This window comes from Rattus norvegicus, chromosome 17 (genome assembly GCF_036323735.1).
Source record: "Rattus norvegicus strain BN/NHsdMcwi chromosome 17, GRCr8, whole genome shotgun sequence".
Taxonomy (NCBI): domain Eukaryota; kingdom Metazoa; phylum Chordata; class Mammalia; order Rodentia; family Muridae; genus Rattus; species Rattus norvegicus.
This window is the reverse complement of record NC_086035.1, coordinates 15,119,621-15,136,868: the sequence shown is the minus strand read 5'-3', so window position 1 is coordinate 15,136,868 and position 17,248 is coordinate 15,119,621. Positions and strand designations below refer to the sequence as shown.

At 47.9% G+C, this 17,248-nt stretch overlaps 1 protein-coding gene across 7 annotated transcripts in view; it reads left to right on the top strand.

Annotated features, from left to right (window-relative positions):
• The first annotated feature begins 5,824 nt into the window (after positions 1 to 5,824).
• The window catches only part of LOC102549716 (high mobility group protein B1-like), an 85,859-nt gene continuing 74,435 nt past the window's right edge, over positions 5,825 to 17,248 (top strand). For 2 of the 7 annotated variants that reach the window (XM_063276896.1, XM_063276897.1), the window contains exons 1-4: positions 5,825 to 5,988; positions 7,260 to 9,035; positions 9,401 to 9,524; positions 9,746 to 15,600. In XM_063276896.1, the coding sequence (XP_063132966.1) occupies positions 5,930 to 5,988; positions 7,260 to 9,035; positions 9,401 to 9,482 (1,917 nt within the window). In that variant the 5' untranslated portion in view covers positions 5,825 to 5,929 and the 3' untranslated portion in view covers positions 9,483 to 9,524; positions 9,746 to 15,600. Of the gene's footprint in view, positions 5,989 to 7,259; positions 9,036 to 9,400; positions 9,525 to 9,745; positions 15,601 to 17,248 lie in introns of those variants that run through there. The other 5 variants (XM_063276887.1, XM_063276886.1, XM_063276895.1 and 2 more) reach the window with 4 other exon arrangements.

Genomic DNA, 17,248 nt, shown 5'->3' with positions numbered 1-17,248 from the left:
TTGGGTTTATTTATTTTTATTTGTGTGTGTGTGTGTGTGTGTGTGTGTGTGTGTGTGTGTGTGTATGTCTTGTATGCTTCATATGTGCCCATAGGAGCCAGAAATGGCCATTAGATTGTCTGAAACTAGAGTTACAGGCAATTGTGAGCTACCTGGTGTGAGTGCTGGGAATTGAACTTGGGTCTTCTGCCAGAGCAAGTACTCTTGATTCAAGAAGCCAGCTCTCTACCTGTAATGTAGTAATTAATGTAGTAATGAATTACTACATTAATTCACTGTGGGGGGGCATGGGTGCATGCAGGCCAGGTACATGTGTGCAGGTACAAGGACAGCTTACAGGAGTTGGTTTTTCCTTCCGCCACATGGGTCCCTGGGTTCAGATTAACATCATTAGGCTTCATGCAATCACTTTCACCCTCGAAGCCAGCATCATTGCAGGAAGCTGCATCACGTTTCTATTGCATTAGGCTGCTGAGCCATCAGTGCACACTTCTCCAGGAAACAAAAATTCAGAAGAAACAAAAAACCAGAAAAGCAAAATCAAGAGAGTTTGCACGTGGGACACCCAAACCTTTCTAACCAGGAGAGAAGTGATTGTCAGAAGCTTGGGTGTCCAAAAGAACCATATAGCGCACAAATAAAAGGGGCCTGTGTCATTAAGACCTTTAGTAGTCTCTGCCCCAATCTCTGCCCAGGTTTACCAGTATAGAGAGACAACACACTAGTACTCCTCCCTGTCCACAGAAAAGCAGCAGCCTCATTACCCAAATCAGCCCAAACTTATGGAAGGTCCTGGAAAACTACTTTCTTATTCAGACATATGCTGCAATCAGTTCTGAGGAAGAGCAGAGCTGTCAAAAGGACCAGAACACTTCTGATTATCTGAAAATTATTCCCTAAGGCCAACATAAGAACCCCCTAAGCACCCAGTTGAAACCACTAAAACTGTGGCAGTTGATATCCCATCACTGAGTGGCAGAGCTCACACTTTCTGGCACCTGGGCCAGAAGGAAGGTTACCTGCTCCTCACAGGGTTAATGGAGGCAGTGAGAGGGAGCAAAAGCTCATGGAGTTCTGGGTCAGATGGCTTGAGATTCTTTTGCAGGGAGGAGTGTCTGGGAAGGAAAGGTTATTGGCTGAGCCTCCAGACCTTTAGGTACCTCATTATAATGAAGATATGTCTTGAGGGCGTTTGTTGCCGTGAGTGACTGATGGTCACAAATCTATAGAAGACTGTGGCTGCCTTTCATGGTCCCACAGTGTGTTATAGCCAAGGATACTAAGACTGCTCAGGCTCCATTTGCCCCCAGAACGCTGAGAGCCTCCGTTGTCTCCCGAGGAATCCAGATGTGCAAATGTGGTATCCAGTACTTAGCTGAGAACTTGACAAAGTGACAGGGGGTGGAAAGGAAAGTTAGTAGACAGGCAAAGAGTAGGCAGGCAGGGGGCTGGAGAGATGGCTCAGCAGTTAAGAGCATTGACTGCTCTTCCAGAGGTCCTGAGTTCAAATCCCAGCAACCACATGGTGGCTCACAGCCACCTATAATGGGATCTGATGTCCTCTTCTGGTGTGTCTGAAGACAGTTACAGTGTACTTATATACTTATATAAATAAATAAATCTCTTTAAAAAAAAGAGTAGGCAGGCAAAGACAGAGAGCAAAGAGCATTCAGCGATGGATGGGATTCATTTCTCTCCTCATTCAAGGAAACTAGTTCTGAAAAGAAAAGAGAAAATTGCCTTCAAGGAAACTGGAATGCTGACAAACATGGGGGTGGGATGGGGAATTTTGTATCAAAAATTTCATGGGCTAATGGTATCACAGAGTGTCAGAGCAATTGCAAAGAGACATTTAGTGTGTCATTCACTAAGAAACAGTCCAAGGAAATTAAGGAGGCTTCTTTTCAGCACTTGAGAAATGTGAGTGCCTAAGAACTCCCTGAGATAAAAACCCAGTCAAGGGTCTAAAACCAACTCACACACTAAAGAGACACTCCAGGGATATCACAGTAGTTACTGTTCTCTCACTGGGGTAAAACGCCATGACCAAAAGCCACTTATGAAAAAGGAAATTAACAGTGCCAAGAGAATTGTAGCAGGGAGCTATTGCAAGACCTGGATCTTGGCATGGAGATCTTGAGGCCAAGAGGCTTTGATTTCCAAGAGCCTAAGGCAAGGAGAGTTCAAGGTCATTTGGGACAAAACAAGCCCCAGATTCAGGCATGGTGGTACACACCTTTAATCTGGGCCACACCTTCTGCTGGAGACATACATAAAGGACATTGGAAGAAGGGTAACTCTCCTTTCCTCTCCTGCCTGCCTTGTGGGACTGTGCCACTGCTAGATCTTTGGACTTCCATTCACAGCTGCTTTTGGTCATTGTTGGAGAGTTGGACTACAGACTGTAAGTCATCAACCAATTCCCTTATTATATAGAGACTACCCATAAGTCCTGTGACTCTAGAGACCCTGACTAATACAAGGACTGTAGACTAATGACAGATGTGTCCCCCTTTCCTTGCACAAAGGGACACAGTTCTGCTGCCAACCCTTCCCTTGCTGTGTCTTAGATGCCAAATGAGTCTACTGGACCTCTGAAAACCCAGTTCACAACTGAGGAGTGGGACAGTCTTGGATGACATAAGCAGAAAGAAACGCAGGTTTCGTGGTGTACTTCTGAGTCCTGATCTGCACTAGCAGCTCCCGACACAGGGGAACTCTTTGTAACTAAAGTGAGGGGACTCTGAAGCATTCTCTAAAGAGAGACAAAAGGACCAACTGGTGTCCCTACAGGGTCACACATCTCCTCAGCATGCAACAATGAGGTCACAAAAACTGTTCTGAAGAATTAAATGATGGCACAGGGGTTAAGAGCACTGACTGCTCTTCCAGAGGTCCTGAGTTCAATTCCCAGCAACGGCATGGTGGCTCACAACCATCTTTAATGAGATCTGATGCCCTCTTCTGGTGTGTCTGAAGATAGTGACAGTGTACTCAAATACACAAAATAGATAAATAAATCTTTAAAAAAAGAAAGAAAGTTAGATGCAGGCACTCAAAAATAACATTTTAAAATGTATTTCCTAAAATCCTTTGTGGGAGAGGCACTTTTTTTTTATTGTAAAAGAAATGTTATTACAAGCAAACTTAAATTATATATTTTTTAGTATTTACTCATTTTTATTTCATGTGTGTATATGATTTTCTTTTTTTTTTTCATCTTTATTAACTTGGGTATTATTTACATTTCGATTGTTATTCCCCTTCCCGGTTTCCGGGCCAACATCCCCCTAACCCCTCCCCCTCCTCTTCTCTATGGGTGTTCCCCTCCCCACCCTCCCCCCCAGCAATCATGTTCACTGGGGGTTCAGTCTTGGCAGGACCAAGGGCTTCCCCTTCCACTGGTGCTCTTACTAGGCTATTCATTGCTATGTATGCAGTTGGAGCCCAGGGTCAGTCCATGTATAGTCTTTGGGTAGTAGCTTAGTCCCTGGAAGCTCTGGTTGGTTGGCATTGTTGTTCATATGGGGTCTCAAGCCCCTTCAAGCTCTTTCAGTCCTTTTAAGATTCCGTTCTCAGTTCGGTAGTTTAATAATGACATTCGCCTATGTATTTGCTGTATTCTGGCTATGTCTCTCAGGAGAGATCTACATCTGGTTCCTGTCAGCCTGCACTTCTTTGCTTCATCCATTTTGTCTAGTTTGGTGGCTGTATATGTATGGGCCACATGTGGGGCAGGCTCTGAATGGGTGTTCCTTCAGCCTCTGTTCTACACTTTGCCTCCCTATTCCCTCCCAAGGGTATTCTTGTTCCCCTTTTAAAGAAGGAGTGAAGCATTTGCATTTTCGTCATCCTTGAGTTTCATGTGTTCTGTGCATCTAGGGTAATTCAAGCATTTGGGCTAATAACCACTTATCAATGAGTGCATACCATGTGTGTTTTTCTGTGATTGTGTTACCTCACTCAGGATGATATTTTCCAGTTCCATTCATTTGAGAAGGCACATTTTAATTAGAAAAACACCCCCCCTCCACCACCTGTCCCCCAATGATCCTTGTTTTTATATATACAGTCAAACTAAATACCAGGTGGCAATCTGATTAAGATAGTAGGAGGTACATATATGCCGAGTTTTGTCCCTTCCTTTCCTGAACAACTGTTAGAATAGCTTGGGGGAAAAAAATCCATTGTGGCAGTTAAGGATAAAAAGAAACACAACTGGGAGGAAACGAAGTTACGCAACAAAAAAGACAATGCTAAAATCTCTTATCAAGGCCATCACTGGAAAAGTATGCGTGTAAGCCTGGTACTGTGGAGGGAGAGGTTGACCCAGGAGGATTGTCATAATCCAAGATTATGTGACCTTGTGTCACCACAAAACAAAGCTGAAACTCTACCTATATCCTGGAAGAGGTGAGAGACATTTCTGTGTCTAGGAAGGAAGTGTAGCTAGACACTGTGTGTCTAATCGATATTCTATTGCTATCAAGAGACACCGCGACCACCAAGAGAACGTTTAATTGTGGCTGGCTTACAAAGGTTTAGTCTATTATCATAGCAGGAAGCTTGGCAGCACGTAGGCATGGGGCCTGAGAGGTGTGTGAGAATTCTACATCTGGAGCCATGGGCAGCAGGCAGAGAGACACTAGGGCCTGGCTTCAGCATTTGAAACCCCAAGTGACACACTTCCTCCAACAAGGCCACAACTACCCCAATAAGGATTTACCTCTTAATAGTGCCAATGACCAAGCATTCATAAATATGAATGTGGGGCGGGGGCGGGGGGAGGGGTTCCTGTGAAATAACATTTAGACAAAACTAATTAAAAAAACAAAAGAATAAAACCAAAATCGAAGGTGTGGCCTTGTTGGAGGAAGCGTGTCAACTAGGGGTGGACTTTGGGGTTTCGAATGCTCAGGCAGGCCTGCTGTCTCTCTTCCTGCTGCCTGTGGATCCAGATGTAGAACTCTCAGCTACCTCTCAAGCCCCATTAAGGGCTGGAAGTACTGTTGAGGAAATCTAGGACATGCAACAGATAATTTTGGGACTTGTTCAATTAACAGTATTTTCAAAATGAACACGAGATACCCGGAAAGGAATAATTTTGAGAAACAGAAATTTCAAAATAAAAGTAACTAATCATATACTCCATGACTTTCATCTTTTAGGATATTGTATGCCAAAATAAAGTAATGTACGCTAAAACTTTGTTATGCAAATTTGGAATTAAGAATTTTTTTTTAATATAGATTAGGCATAGGCATTAAGGAAGAGAAAAGGGCTCTTGGGTAAAGGACAGTGCACACTCCGGCTCCTTAAGGGGAAAACACTTTTCCTTGTGTGCCAATTCCTCGATGACAGGGGTTTTTGATCCCCGGATCCGGCAGCTAACAAGTCAAAAGTTGACCCAGCAAATCTACACTTTGACATTCACATCCCCCAAGGGAGAGAGCTAGGGGTTGTTGGAGGCAAACCCAAACTCCGAAGACCTTCAGAAAATCATGCTGTTTCATATACGTGAAATGGTGTTGGGAGGGGAAGAAGTGTTGCCATGAGCTCTCCTGTGGCCAGAAAGCAGTAGGCTGAAGGAGGCGGCATGAGTAGACACAACCCCCAAAGCATCCTACGGAATATGCGAAGGGTCCTCTCCACACCAGCATCCATATACTTTCGAGCCTGGATTGAGAGCAAATACTCTCTCAGCACCTACTAGGCACAGGTCACATGACTTCAACCTGACCAATGAGGAGAGCCCACTCGACCTGGCTTGTCTGATTGGCTAAACTCTAGGCATGTGACCAATTGGACTTCTCAGGCGGCACAGTTGGAAGTGGGCGAGGGTTACTGAGGCAGTTGGTGTCTGATTTGTTATGTCGAAGGCGGAACTTTCTTTACAGAGACGCTAGCGGCAGAGGTGGCACCGAGGTGCATGTGCACTGAGCACGAAGTCAGGAGAGTCGCTCCCCGGTTTACTCATCCAGCACCTAGGTATTGTGTTGTCTGCTGCTGCCTGCCATTAGACTGCTTGTTCTCAGGGATCCCCTCACCCTGTCTTGTTTGCTGTGTACACCACATTGAGTTAGGTGTTACGACACCGACCCTTGTTCTTTCTGCATTCTGAGCCACCCAAGCCCAGGTGCAGCATACTGTTGATTGTCCTCAGTTGCTCAGGGACCCCAAATCCCCCTGCACAGCACTTTGTGGGCCATCGCAGGGAACCAGAGCACTGTCCTCTTCCACATCCCCAGGGTTCCTCTTTTATGTTCAGACTCCTCCAAATCCCCAGATGGCTGCACATGAGGGAAACACCGGTTGGTATTTTGTCTTTGTGAGACTGGAATGTCACATGTAACACAGTCATCTACAGTCCCATCTATTTTCCTGAGAATGACACTTGTTCTTATGACTGAATATGTGGCTTTTAACCCGGGTTCTTATGCATGCCGTATTCTTTATCAGTTTGCATACGTGGAACCATCCTTAAATTCTTGGGTGAACCCACTTCATGGATTGTTGTATTTGGTGTGAATATTAAGTGTTGTCATTAAGGATTTTCACATATATGTTTAAGGGAATTGACTTGTAATTTATTTTTCTGTTTATTGTGTCTTCGTCTACTTTTGGCAAAAGGGTAATATTGGTTTTGTGGACTATGTTGGGAAGTGTCCCTTTCTATTTTATGGAATAGCTTGAGGAACAAAGGATCATCTTGAAAGATCTAACAGAATCCATCCACGACTATATCTGGTCCCTTTTTTTAAATTTCTTTATTAATATTTCAGCCACATTGCTTGTCATTTATCTGTTTAGTTATTTGGTATGCCTTTGTTCATTTTTGGCAGGCCGTATGTGTTCCAGTTTTACAACTTAACGGAGTACAGGTTTACAAATTGTTTCCCAATGATTCTTTAGGTTTTAGTCTTACGTGCTGCCATCTTGCCTTCTTTAGTGTCTACTTTTATTAATGTGTGCCTTCCCCTCTTAGTTTGGGCAATGGTTTTTATCAGTTTTGATCATCATTTCAAATAACTGTCTCTGCTTCTTCGTCTCCTCCCGTAACTCTTTTGGTTTGCAGATCCTCGATGCCAGCTCTGATCTTTATCATATCTTGTCACCTACTGTTTTGGGTTCCGTGACCTTGGAGTAGATCACGGGGTTGGTTGTTTGATATGTCTCTGATTTTGTGATATAGGACTTTGTAGCTGTACACTTTCCTCCTAGACCCGTTTTTTTAATTTTAAATAATCTGCTTTTGTCAGTGTTGTCAGTGAAGTCCTCAAGCTCCTTGAAGGCAAGGGGAGGGAGGAGGTGACAATGCAGCTGGAGCTGGAGGCCAGCCCCTCTGAAGAGGTGACACTCACCGATCATTACATGATCCTCAGGACACTGGGCAAAGGCAGCTTTGCTGAGGTGAAGCTGGCCTGCCACCTCCACACAGGGGTTTGGGTTGCTGTCAAGGTCCTGGAAAGGGGCGAGAAGAACGACTCCGTTATCATGACTGAAATCGACATCATTAAGTCGCTGGACCACCCCAATATTATCAAGCTGTTCCATGTCATCGAAAGCCGAGAGCGCACCTACATGGTGATGGAACATGCTGCCGGGGGAGACCTGGTGAGCCACATCGAGAAGGTGGGCTGTCTGCAGGAGGAAGAGACCCACCGCATCTTCACACAGATGGTGCGTGCGGTCAGCTACTGCCACGAGAACAGCATCGCACACAGGGACATCAAACCAGACAACATCCTGCTGGACGGCAACGGGAGTGTCAAGCTGTGTGACTTTGGCCTGGCCATCAAAGTCACATCCGGGCAGAGGTTCAAGGGATTCTGTGGCACCCTTGAGTACTGTGCCCCGGAGATTTTCACTGATGTGGAGTACGACGCTCAGGCAAATGACATCTGGAGCATGGGAGTGGTTCTGTACACCATGGTGACAGGGCGCTTCCCGTTTGAGGCCAAGACCTATTCCCAGATGAAGGAGAAGATGCTGCACCCCAAGTACTCCATCCCTCCCATGCTCTCGCCGAACATTGCAAGCCTCATTGTGCAGCTGTTCACTGTGGACCCAGACCAGAGGCCCAAGATCTGTGACGTTATGCAGCACCAGTGGCTCAGGGGTGGTGAAGACCTTTCCAAACTGGCATCTTCCTCAGAGGCGTGCCCCAGCAAACCAGCTCCCAGCATTGTGGTGGCTATGTGGGCCATGGGTTACAATGCCAAGGACATTAGGGACTCTTTACGTGAAAAAAAATTCAACAACATCATGGCAACTTACCTAATTTTAAAACATCAGTCACCCTGGGGGGACGGCGGTAAGCATCAGATGAAGCCTGTGCAGCACGTTGCCATGACACCCGTGGGAGGTCCGCCCGCCTCCCATCTCCTCCTAAAGAGGGCAGGGAGCGAGTCTGCTCTTAACATCTTCACCCTGACAGCCAGATGCCATGTGTCTGACAATGCCAAGCTTTCAAGGAGGAAGGACTGCAAAAGTCCCAGCATGCCCGACATCCTGTGCTGCCAGCACATGAAAAATCTTCCTAACGCCAATCCCCGGCATGCTCCTGTGGCTGCCCGGCTCATGAATAGCAGCTTTTGGGAGACCAGCATGACCTCCAAGGGTGTGTCCTTAGGTAACACATCCTCAGAGGATATTTTTTCTGAGAAACGTTTGTCCTGCAGAGCACCCCAGAATGTGGTCACCGCTGTGGACAGCCCATGCACCCACACTATGCCATCTGAAAAGAACTCCGGGGAGGCGCCCCTGAGTGTGACCACCAGTGATGTGCATGAGACTGAGAGGCACGGGTCCCACTGGGAAACATCTTCTGGAGAGAAATGCTCAGGTGCCCAAGGACAGAGGGCAAAGGCAGCCTCTTCCCACAGTCTGCACCAAGGGTGGAAGAGGGTTAAAAGAAGGATGGGCAATTGCATGCGGAGACTGTGCTGTTGCCTGCCAGCCCAACAGACAAGCCAGGTTTTCCAGAAGAAAGTGACTCCAGTGGAGGGGAAGGCAACGGAGTCACACAAAGTGAGGTATGCGGGTGGCAAAGGTGGGACTAGGAGTTTCATTCATTATCTATGTATTTTTAATGTCATTTACAACTTGGCACATGATAACTGCTCCATTTATGGGGCATTCAAATTAACACCTCCATGAGTTCAGAAGGAACAACCCCGAAGCATCGCCCACCTGTGTAGGCTCAAAGTGTCAAGCAGCCAGCAGAGGATGAGGGTGAGAGGCAGCAGAGGCAGCAGGAAGGGGTTGGCTAAAGAGGTCACATGCTCAGTGGGGAGGACTCATGGCACGGGAGAGCTGTGGTACAGCATTGTGAGCAACGGTCAAGCCCTGTCACTTCGAAAGTCATTAAGAGAGTCTTCTTTATGTGTCTGCTTTTAAGCTTTGAGCCTCTGTGTACGTTGACACACGGGATTGGGGTCAGCCTGATAGAGACTGAGACCGCTTCACCAGGAGCCATATAGGAAGTTCTGGTGGCCAGAGGCCTCAGCCCTGCAGTGGAGCAGGTAAGCACACAGCTGTAGGTTTCTCTACAGGAAATAGGGCCTGGGGCTAAACTTCCACAGCATCCTGTTCTAAGCTAGAGTGAGTCAAAAGGATGGTCAAAGCTGCCTAGAGGCAAGAAGCTGGCTCCCTCTTCTCCCTTGGCGGAAAGGGGGGTTGGTAAGAAGAAGACTTTTGCTGAGACACTGGTCTTCCTGCTCTGCAGTTCTGTCTTCCTTTTCAGGTTTCTGGCCCTGAGAGATGGTTTTTCACATGGGAGAGGAGGAACCTGTGATCCTAGGTTGATGGATGGACCTGTTGGGGTGAGTGGGGAGACAGGATGGTGTGTTGTTTTAGCCACATGGGGTTCCTGTACCCCAGCAGGGCTAAGCTTGGGAACCCTGATCTGTGCAGTGTCCCCAGGGACAGCTGCACCTCCTCACCTGGACTTCCTGTGGCTGCCGTTGCTTTTGGTACATGCCTCGTGTCCCTGATTTCCTCCCAGGCCAGCAGACCCAGCCAGCCCTGCTGCATGCTGGTCCAACGAATCAGGAAAGAAAGGGACGTTTGGTCTGAGGACTTTTAATTTATCACAGCCAAGCCTGTCTTTTGCCTAACAGGCAGTGTGCCAGCAAGCTGAAGAGAAAAAAATGTGTGTCCGTTTGGCTGGACCGCTGGGTTGGCGCTCCACTTCAGAATGGTGAGTGGGCCTCGCCGCCCCTGAGGCACAGAGGTCTCATGTGGCATTGTTGGTAGCTACTGAACCAAGCTGTATCCAGTGCTCACCTTTGGGGCTAGGCCTAGATAGATGGCAGGCAACCTTGACCACCACTGGTTTCAGCCAGCCATGTCAGCTGTGCGTCCTTTAGTGCAAACTGCCTGTAGTGTTGTAGGCACCTTCCTAGTGGAGCTCTTCTCCCTGTAATGGACAACTGCTGCCCACAGAAGCAAATGTGTGGACCATTCAGTGTCGTTAAGCCCACTAAGAACCGGCCTCTGGAAGAAGACAGGTTTCAGGGGTCTGGTCTAACCTTTTCACTGGCCTCAGTGCAAAGCAGGGAAGCATAAGGCAACTGAGGCCAGGCTCCTCCATCCCAGGCACAGCTGTCACCACCCCTGCCTTACAGAGAGGAGCAAATGTTACTGAGAGAAGGCAGTGGTGTAGCTTTGGAGGGACCCTGGGGCCATGCGGGCAGGTGGCAGGTAGCATATCTCCGCCCTGATCCTGACCATTGTGGAGGAGCAACTTGTGTTGACAAGAGTAAACAACTTCCCCCATGCACCTACATGACATGAGAGCCATTCTGCACCGTAAGGGTCTGCAAATCACTGAGGGAAGACCACAGACGCAGACAGTATGCGAAGACAAAGAACATTTAGTCTGCAGAAACAGGCATTCTTCAAAATGGCAACCCCAGACAAAGGCATACAGGCCTTCTTACAGGGAACCAGGGGAACTCTCCAGCAGATTGGGTAGTCTCTAATATGATTGGTAGGGGCCAAACAGTGACATTAGTATAACTTTGATTGGCTACTACTATGTTAGTTCTTCTATATTTAGAGAGCAGGTTAAGTAATCAAAATTTCATTTCTGATTGGCTTGTGCCAGGTGGTCTGTATTCCTATGTCATGAACATCTAACCACAGGCTGAGTTAGGGCCGCCCAGCAGAGCAGGTCCATCTGGAGATAAGGTATTTCCCCATTCTTGTGGTTATCCCCAGGCTGTTCTTTGGGTAGGGGGTTCATTACCTTTTTCCCTGGGATTTATATGGTCAGTTCCTGGAGCTGGTGGCTTATAGCCTAGTTCCTGAGACTGGTGGCTTTCTTTGTGAAATCAGGCCTGGTCCTGAAATGGAGACAGATGGGGTTTCTGTTGTCCTTTTACCAGTGGCCACAAGCTCCGTCTTCTTTGGATTCCAGAGCCATGAACACAGGTGAGCCTCACAGCCTAGCGCAGGAAACGGAGATTCTGAACAGCTTGCTCATGGGGCCAGAGCAGGGTTAGGTCCGCAGGTACTCAGTCAGGCCTTTGGGCCACCAGAACAGTGGCGGTTCCAGGCAGGCCGAGTTCATGCCTCGAGACAGAGGGCTCTGAGCTGGCCTTGCTGGTGTATTAAAAAAAAAAGCAGAGAAGAAACCTATACCACCATTGTAGTCCCCTTTAACTCCAGTGCCATGTGTAACAAACTTGCTATTCTCTGCAGAGGCCATAGACTGAGAACGTGGAGAATGTGGGCCTTTCTGCCCTCTAATCCATTTGTATTGATTTCCCTTCCTTTTGTAAGTTCTTGGTCACTTCTTATAATGTAACATGTAGCCAAGCGTTTCTCGCCCTGAGGCTCTGTGCTCCCCACTCTTACCAGTGATAGTGGACAGCACCTCCCATCTTCCCTCTTACTGGGGAGACCAGCAAGTCATTTCCTGAGGCTCTGAGCAGCTCAGAGGGTTGTGGGTGATGACGTAGTCTCTCTTCCAGCATCCAACTAAAGACCAGAGCCTCCTCTCATTCACCACAAAATCTGGGGTCGGTGGCTAGGCCCCCTTGGGTGGGCTTCCCAGTGCCCCTGATTTGACCCTGTGTATATTTCCCAGTGCAGGTCACCCATGCCTGTCCGACCTCAAAGATGCTCCAGAAAACCTGCCTGAGCAGAATTAGAAAGTGAGCACACGTCTGTGCCTGGCCCCTGGACTGGGTCTCCTGAGGACAGTGACCATGGACCCACTGAGTTCTAGGTGCGAAAGCTAAAGTGAAGAGGGAAACTTGGGGCCTGCAGGTACTCTCACCAGTGCCACATAGATGCAGTTTGCAATCGCATGCTGTAGTCCTGAAGTAGAAACCCAACATAATTTGCATAAATTTGCATTAATACCACTGCAATGCAAGCCTGAGAGAAATCTAAAGGGCTCTAGACTCTTCGATGACCTTCTTCTTTGGCAGCACAGTTGTTCAGGTGACAGATCTTTTGGATTTCTGTAGACTTAGCAGAATGACAGTCTGATGCCCAGTGTATCACATGGAGCAAGCAGCTAGGCTTAGACCAAGGAGAGATGGCAGGGGACAGAAGTGATCCCTCCAGATTGTGCACTTGTGTTTCCAGCACTTACCAAGAGCCTCAGTGATATTATGGAAAGTGCTAAGGGGAAGGGACAGAACACACCCGGCCATTGCCCTGTGAACACTGCTAGGCACCGGGTCTTGCAGGACACCCCACATAGCCCCAGCACCCACTGCTGGATGTCAGGCCCTGTGGGACTCCTCCACTTTTACCTTAACTGTTTGATGTCAGGGCATCAAAGACATACCTCCCTTTGCCAACTGCAGAACTTGGGAGAGTGTTCCCCAATCCCCCACCCCACCTTGCCCAAGAAGAGCAGCAGAGCTGGCTCTGCTTGCTGGAGTTGTGGGTGAGCTGGTCAGAGAGTATGAGTGTGGGAAAGCTGACCCAGCCTCTTGTCTGCCAGGTGGTGATGTGAGTGAGGGAGGGATGCCCTCCCCTACTCCTCACCTCTCCTCACCTATAGCAAGCAGGAGAGCTGGGCCAGCTTCTAGTCTGCTGCAGCACTTGGGAGAGTGGGACCTGTACCTCGCCTGGATATGACAAAAGAGCTGGCTCTGTTGGCATGGGGCACTGGTGAGGGTGAGCAGGGGAAATGTGGCTAGTACTAGAGGGTTGCCAGGAGAGCCCTCTGCTGTTAGGAGGACTAATGGGGTCTTCCAGAATAGCTGGGGTGCTGGGGGCATGTGGGGGAACAGGAAGGGTTGTAAGTGTAGGCATGGAACCACCAGGCTTGACAGACGTGCTTCATCCCAGAGAGGATGTTGGAGAAAGAAAAGATTGTGGATGGACAATGGTAGCTCCCTGGTCCCAGTCAGCCAGTGGGAGTCAGGGATAGAATCTCAACAAGAGAGGGTCAAGGGGAAGAGGAGATTGCACGATTCGCAGAGGTCCCCAATAGATCCCCTGCTGGAGTCATCTGCCTGAGCATTGTCTCAGCAGGGACCTTCCTCCACAGTCACTAAGATTCCCGGATCACTGAGCTGTCTGTGGAGAGGAGCCCCGCTTTCCCCACCTCTGAGAGTCTCTTTCAGAAATCCCTGGCAGAAAGCTCAACGGTGTTCTAGTTCTCTTATATTTTTGGTTGTGAGCCCAGCCTTTAACGGCTGAGCCATCTCTCCAGCCCGGTGTTCTAGTTCTCTACCCAGAAATGGATCAGTTTGTGTCTCCCTCCCCACTGTCCCAGTGCTGATGCTCACGGGAGGCAAGGCACCATCAAGGAGGGCCAGTTTCTGGAAGGGTCTCTGCGAAGGCAGCAGGTTTCAAATATTTTGACCTCGGCTCCTTCTGAGTGTCCCTTTCACACCCTCAAAGCTCCCTCCCTTTCTAGTCCAACACTGAGTGATCCTCCAAGCCTGGGCCCCAGAATCCTGGAGGGGGCCCCATGGCACACCCTACCCATGCTGCTGCTCCAGCTCCTCCCACAGGAAACAGCAAAGATGGATAGGTTCAACAGCCCCACACTGCCTGACCCCACCATGGTCCCCACCATGGATGGGAGCTGTTCCCACAGCACCAGTGGGTAAGCCATCTCTCCAAAGCCTGTGCTTGCCATCCCTGCAGTGGCTGTGGGAGGTCGTAATGGAGTGGTGAATGAGAGGCGTCTTTTCTTTTAAGCTCCCAGTAATATAAAGGAATGACTCCCCAGGCAAGCCAAGTGCCAAGTGATACATAATTTTCTGCAGCTCACTGCTGTCTAAGCAGGATCACAAGGACCCCATTAAAGACAGCCAGGTCCAAAAGGCCAGAGACACCCATTCTGTCTCTGCTTAACTGTAAGAGCCAACGTGTTCCAAGTCAAATGCTTCTCTTTGAAGCCCCTGGAAATGAAAACCAGCTATGTCGGAACCTGCTAAAACCAATAACACTCCACACCCCTTCTCTGTTGTCAAAGTAGCATCAGGGAAGAGAGGCTTCCTGTCAAAGCCAAACGGAAGGCCAAGGGAACAGCCCAGAGTCCCAGGACTCCACCTTGAGAGTGATGTTTTCCCAATAGGTCTACTAATTCAAAACACTCTCCATTGTTTGGTTAGTTGATGTATCCTGCTGCTCTGTCCCTGGAGAATCAGATTCTCTTCAGCTAACTTATAAAGGAGGCACCTCCCTTCTGTGGGAAGGAGTGAGGGACTCTGGGCTACAGTTGATGTAACAACCCCCATCCTCACAGAGAGGACCCCACCCAGATGTTTTCTGCCTTTGCCATTTGTCTACACTGTCCTCCCAGATCCGGAATGGTTCATTCAAATCCCCGAGACCCATAAACTTACAGAGCAAGTTCTAGGAACCTGAAGAAAAGACTCAGGGATCAACTGTTTCCCAGAACCATCTCTGAACCACCACAATGAGCTATCCCACGACACCCATGAACTGTGTTCACGGGACCTGCCTCCCATACAGGAAGAACCAGTCTAGGTCTTCTCATCTTTCTCCCAACTCTATGTCCATTAGCATCTTGAACTTCCCTATGCACTCAACTCATCTTGTCATAGGTTTTGTCATCCTCCTTGGTGACATGTCCCCAGGGCAGCCCAGAGCTGCTGCCTTCTCCCTCCACCCAGTCTTTTTCACTATCAAATTTGATTCCTAATAATTTAAAGGTGGCAAGGATTCAGGTCTCCTATGCTGATAGTCCAGGCTTACATTCTGAAGCTGTCCCTGCAGATCAGGACAGTAACCATGCTTCTTTACTAAGGTCCATGAAGAGAAAAGGAAAGGACAGAGAGAGTCACCAGAAATCCAGCCACAGCTGGGTGGAATTGGAAAGTAAACAGCTCCAGAATGAGGCAAACCATATTCTGCTGTGGGGAAGAGGTGGAAAGCTGAGAGAGGCACTCCATAAGGGGTTGTGGCAGATTCGTAAGAGCCTTGGGGGTAGCTCCAGTGATGCAATCATGGTATTAGCGATTGTGGTTCGTGTTGTAAGATTCTTCCTTGTATATGCAGCCTGCTGGCTTCACTGATGCTGTTCTCCATTAGACCTCGTTCTTCTCCACTAGACCTTGTTCTCCCTTCGACCTCAAGCTCTGCACCCTTCCAGTAGAGGTATGCTCTTTGAACATTTTCACAACGTCTATTCATCCTCAACAAAACTCAACCTATATTTAGGGGAACATATGGTTCTAAGAGACGGAAGAGGGAGGATAGGGTGTTTGAAAAGTAGGGTCTTTCCAGAAGATCCATGCATCCTCTTGCCATGCGAATCCCATTCTTTTTTTTTTTTTTTTTTAATTGAGTATTTCTTATATACATTTCGAGTGTTATTCCCTTTCCCGGTATCCGGGCAAACATCCCCCTCCCCCCTCCCCTTCCTTATGGGTGTTCCCCTCCCGACCCTCCCCCCATTGCCGCCCTCCCCCCACCAGTCTAGTTCACTGGGGGTTCAGTCTTAGCAGGACCCAGGGCTTTCCCTTCCACTGGTGCTCTTACTAGGATATTCATTGCAACCTATGAGGTCAGAGTCCAGGGTCAGTCCATGTATAGTCTTTAGGTAGTGGCTTAGTCCCTGGAAGCTCTGGTTGCTTGACATTGTTGTACATATGGGGTCTCGAGCCCCTTCAAGCTCTTCCAGTTCTTTCTCTGATTCCTTCAACGGGGGACCTATTCTCAGTTCAGTGGTTTGCTGCTGGCATTCGCCTCTGTATTTGCTGTATTCTGGCTGTGTCTCTCAGGAGCGATCTACATCCGGCTCCTGCCGGTCTGCACTTCTTTGCTTCATCCATCTTGTCTAATTGGGTGGCTGTATATGTATGGGCCACATGTGGGGCAGGCTCTGAATGGGTGTTCCTTCAGTCTCTGTTTTAATCTTTGCCTCTCTCTTCCCTGCCAAGGGTATTCTTGTTCCCCTTTTAAAGAAGGAGTGAAGCATTCACATTTTGATCATCCGTCTTGAGTTTCATTTGTTCTAGGCATCTAGGGTAATTCAAGCATTTGGGCTAATAGCCACTTATCAATGAGTGCATACCATGTATGTCTTTCTGTGATTGGGTTAGCTCACTCAGGATGATGTTTTCCAGTTCCAACCATTTGCCTACGAATTTCATAAAGTCGTTGTTTTTGATAGCTGAGTAATATTCCATTGTGTAGATGTACCACATTTTCTGTATCCATTCCTCTGTTGAAGGGCATCTGGGTTCTTTCCAGCTTCTGGCTATTATAAATAAGGCTGCAATGAACATAGTGGAGCACGTGTCTTTTTTATATGTTAGGGCATCTTTTGGGTATATGCCCAAGAGAGGTATAGCTGGATCCTCAGGCAGTTCAATGTCCAATTTTCTGAGGATCCTCCAGACTGATTTCCAGAATGGTTGTACCAGTTTGCAATCCCACCAACAATGGAGGAGTGTTCCTCTTTCTCCACATCCTTGCCAGCATCTGTTGTCCCCTGAGTTTTTGATCATAGCCATTCTCACTGGTGTGAGGTGAAATCTCAGGGTTGTTTTGATTTGCATTTCCCTTATGACTAAAGATGTTGAACATTTCTTTAGGTGTTTCTCAGCCATTTGGCATTCCTCAGCTGTGAATTCTTTGTTTAGCTCTGAACCCCATTTTTTAATAGGGTTATTTGTTTCCCTGCGGTCTAACTTCTTGAGTTCTTTGTATATTTTGGATATAAGGCCTCTATCTGTTGTAGGATTGGTAAAGATCTTTTCCCAATCTGTTGGTTGCCGTTTTGTCCTAACCACAGTGTCCT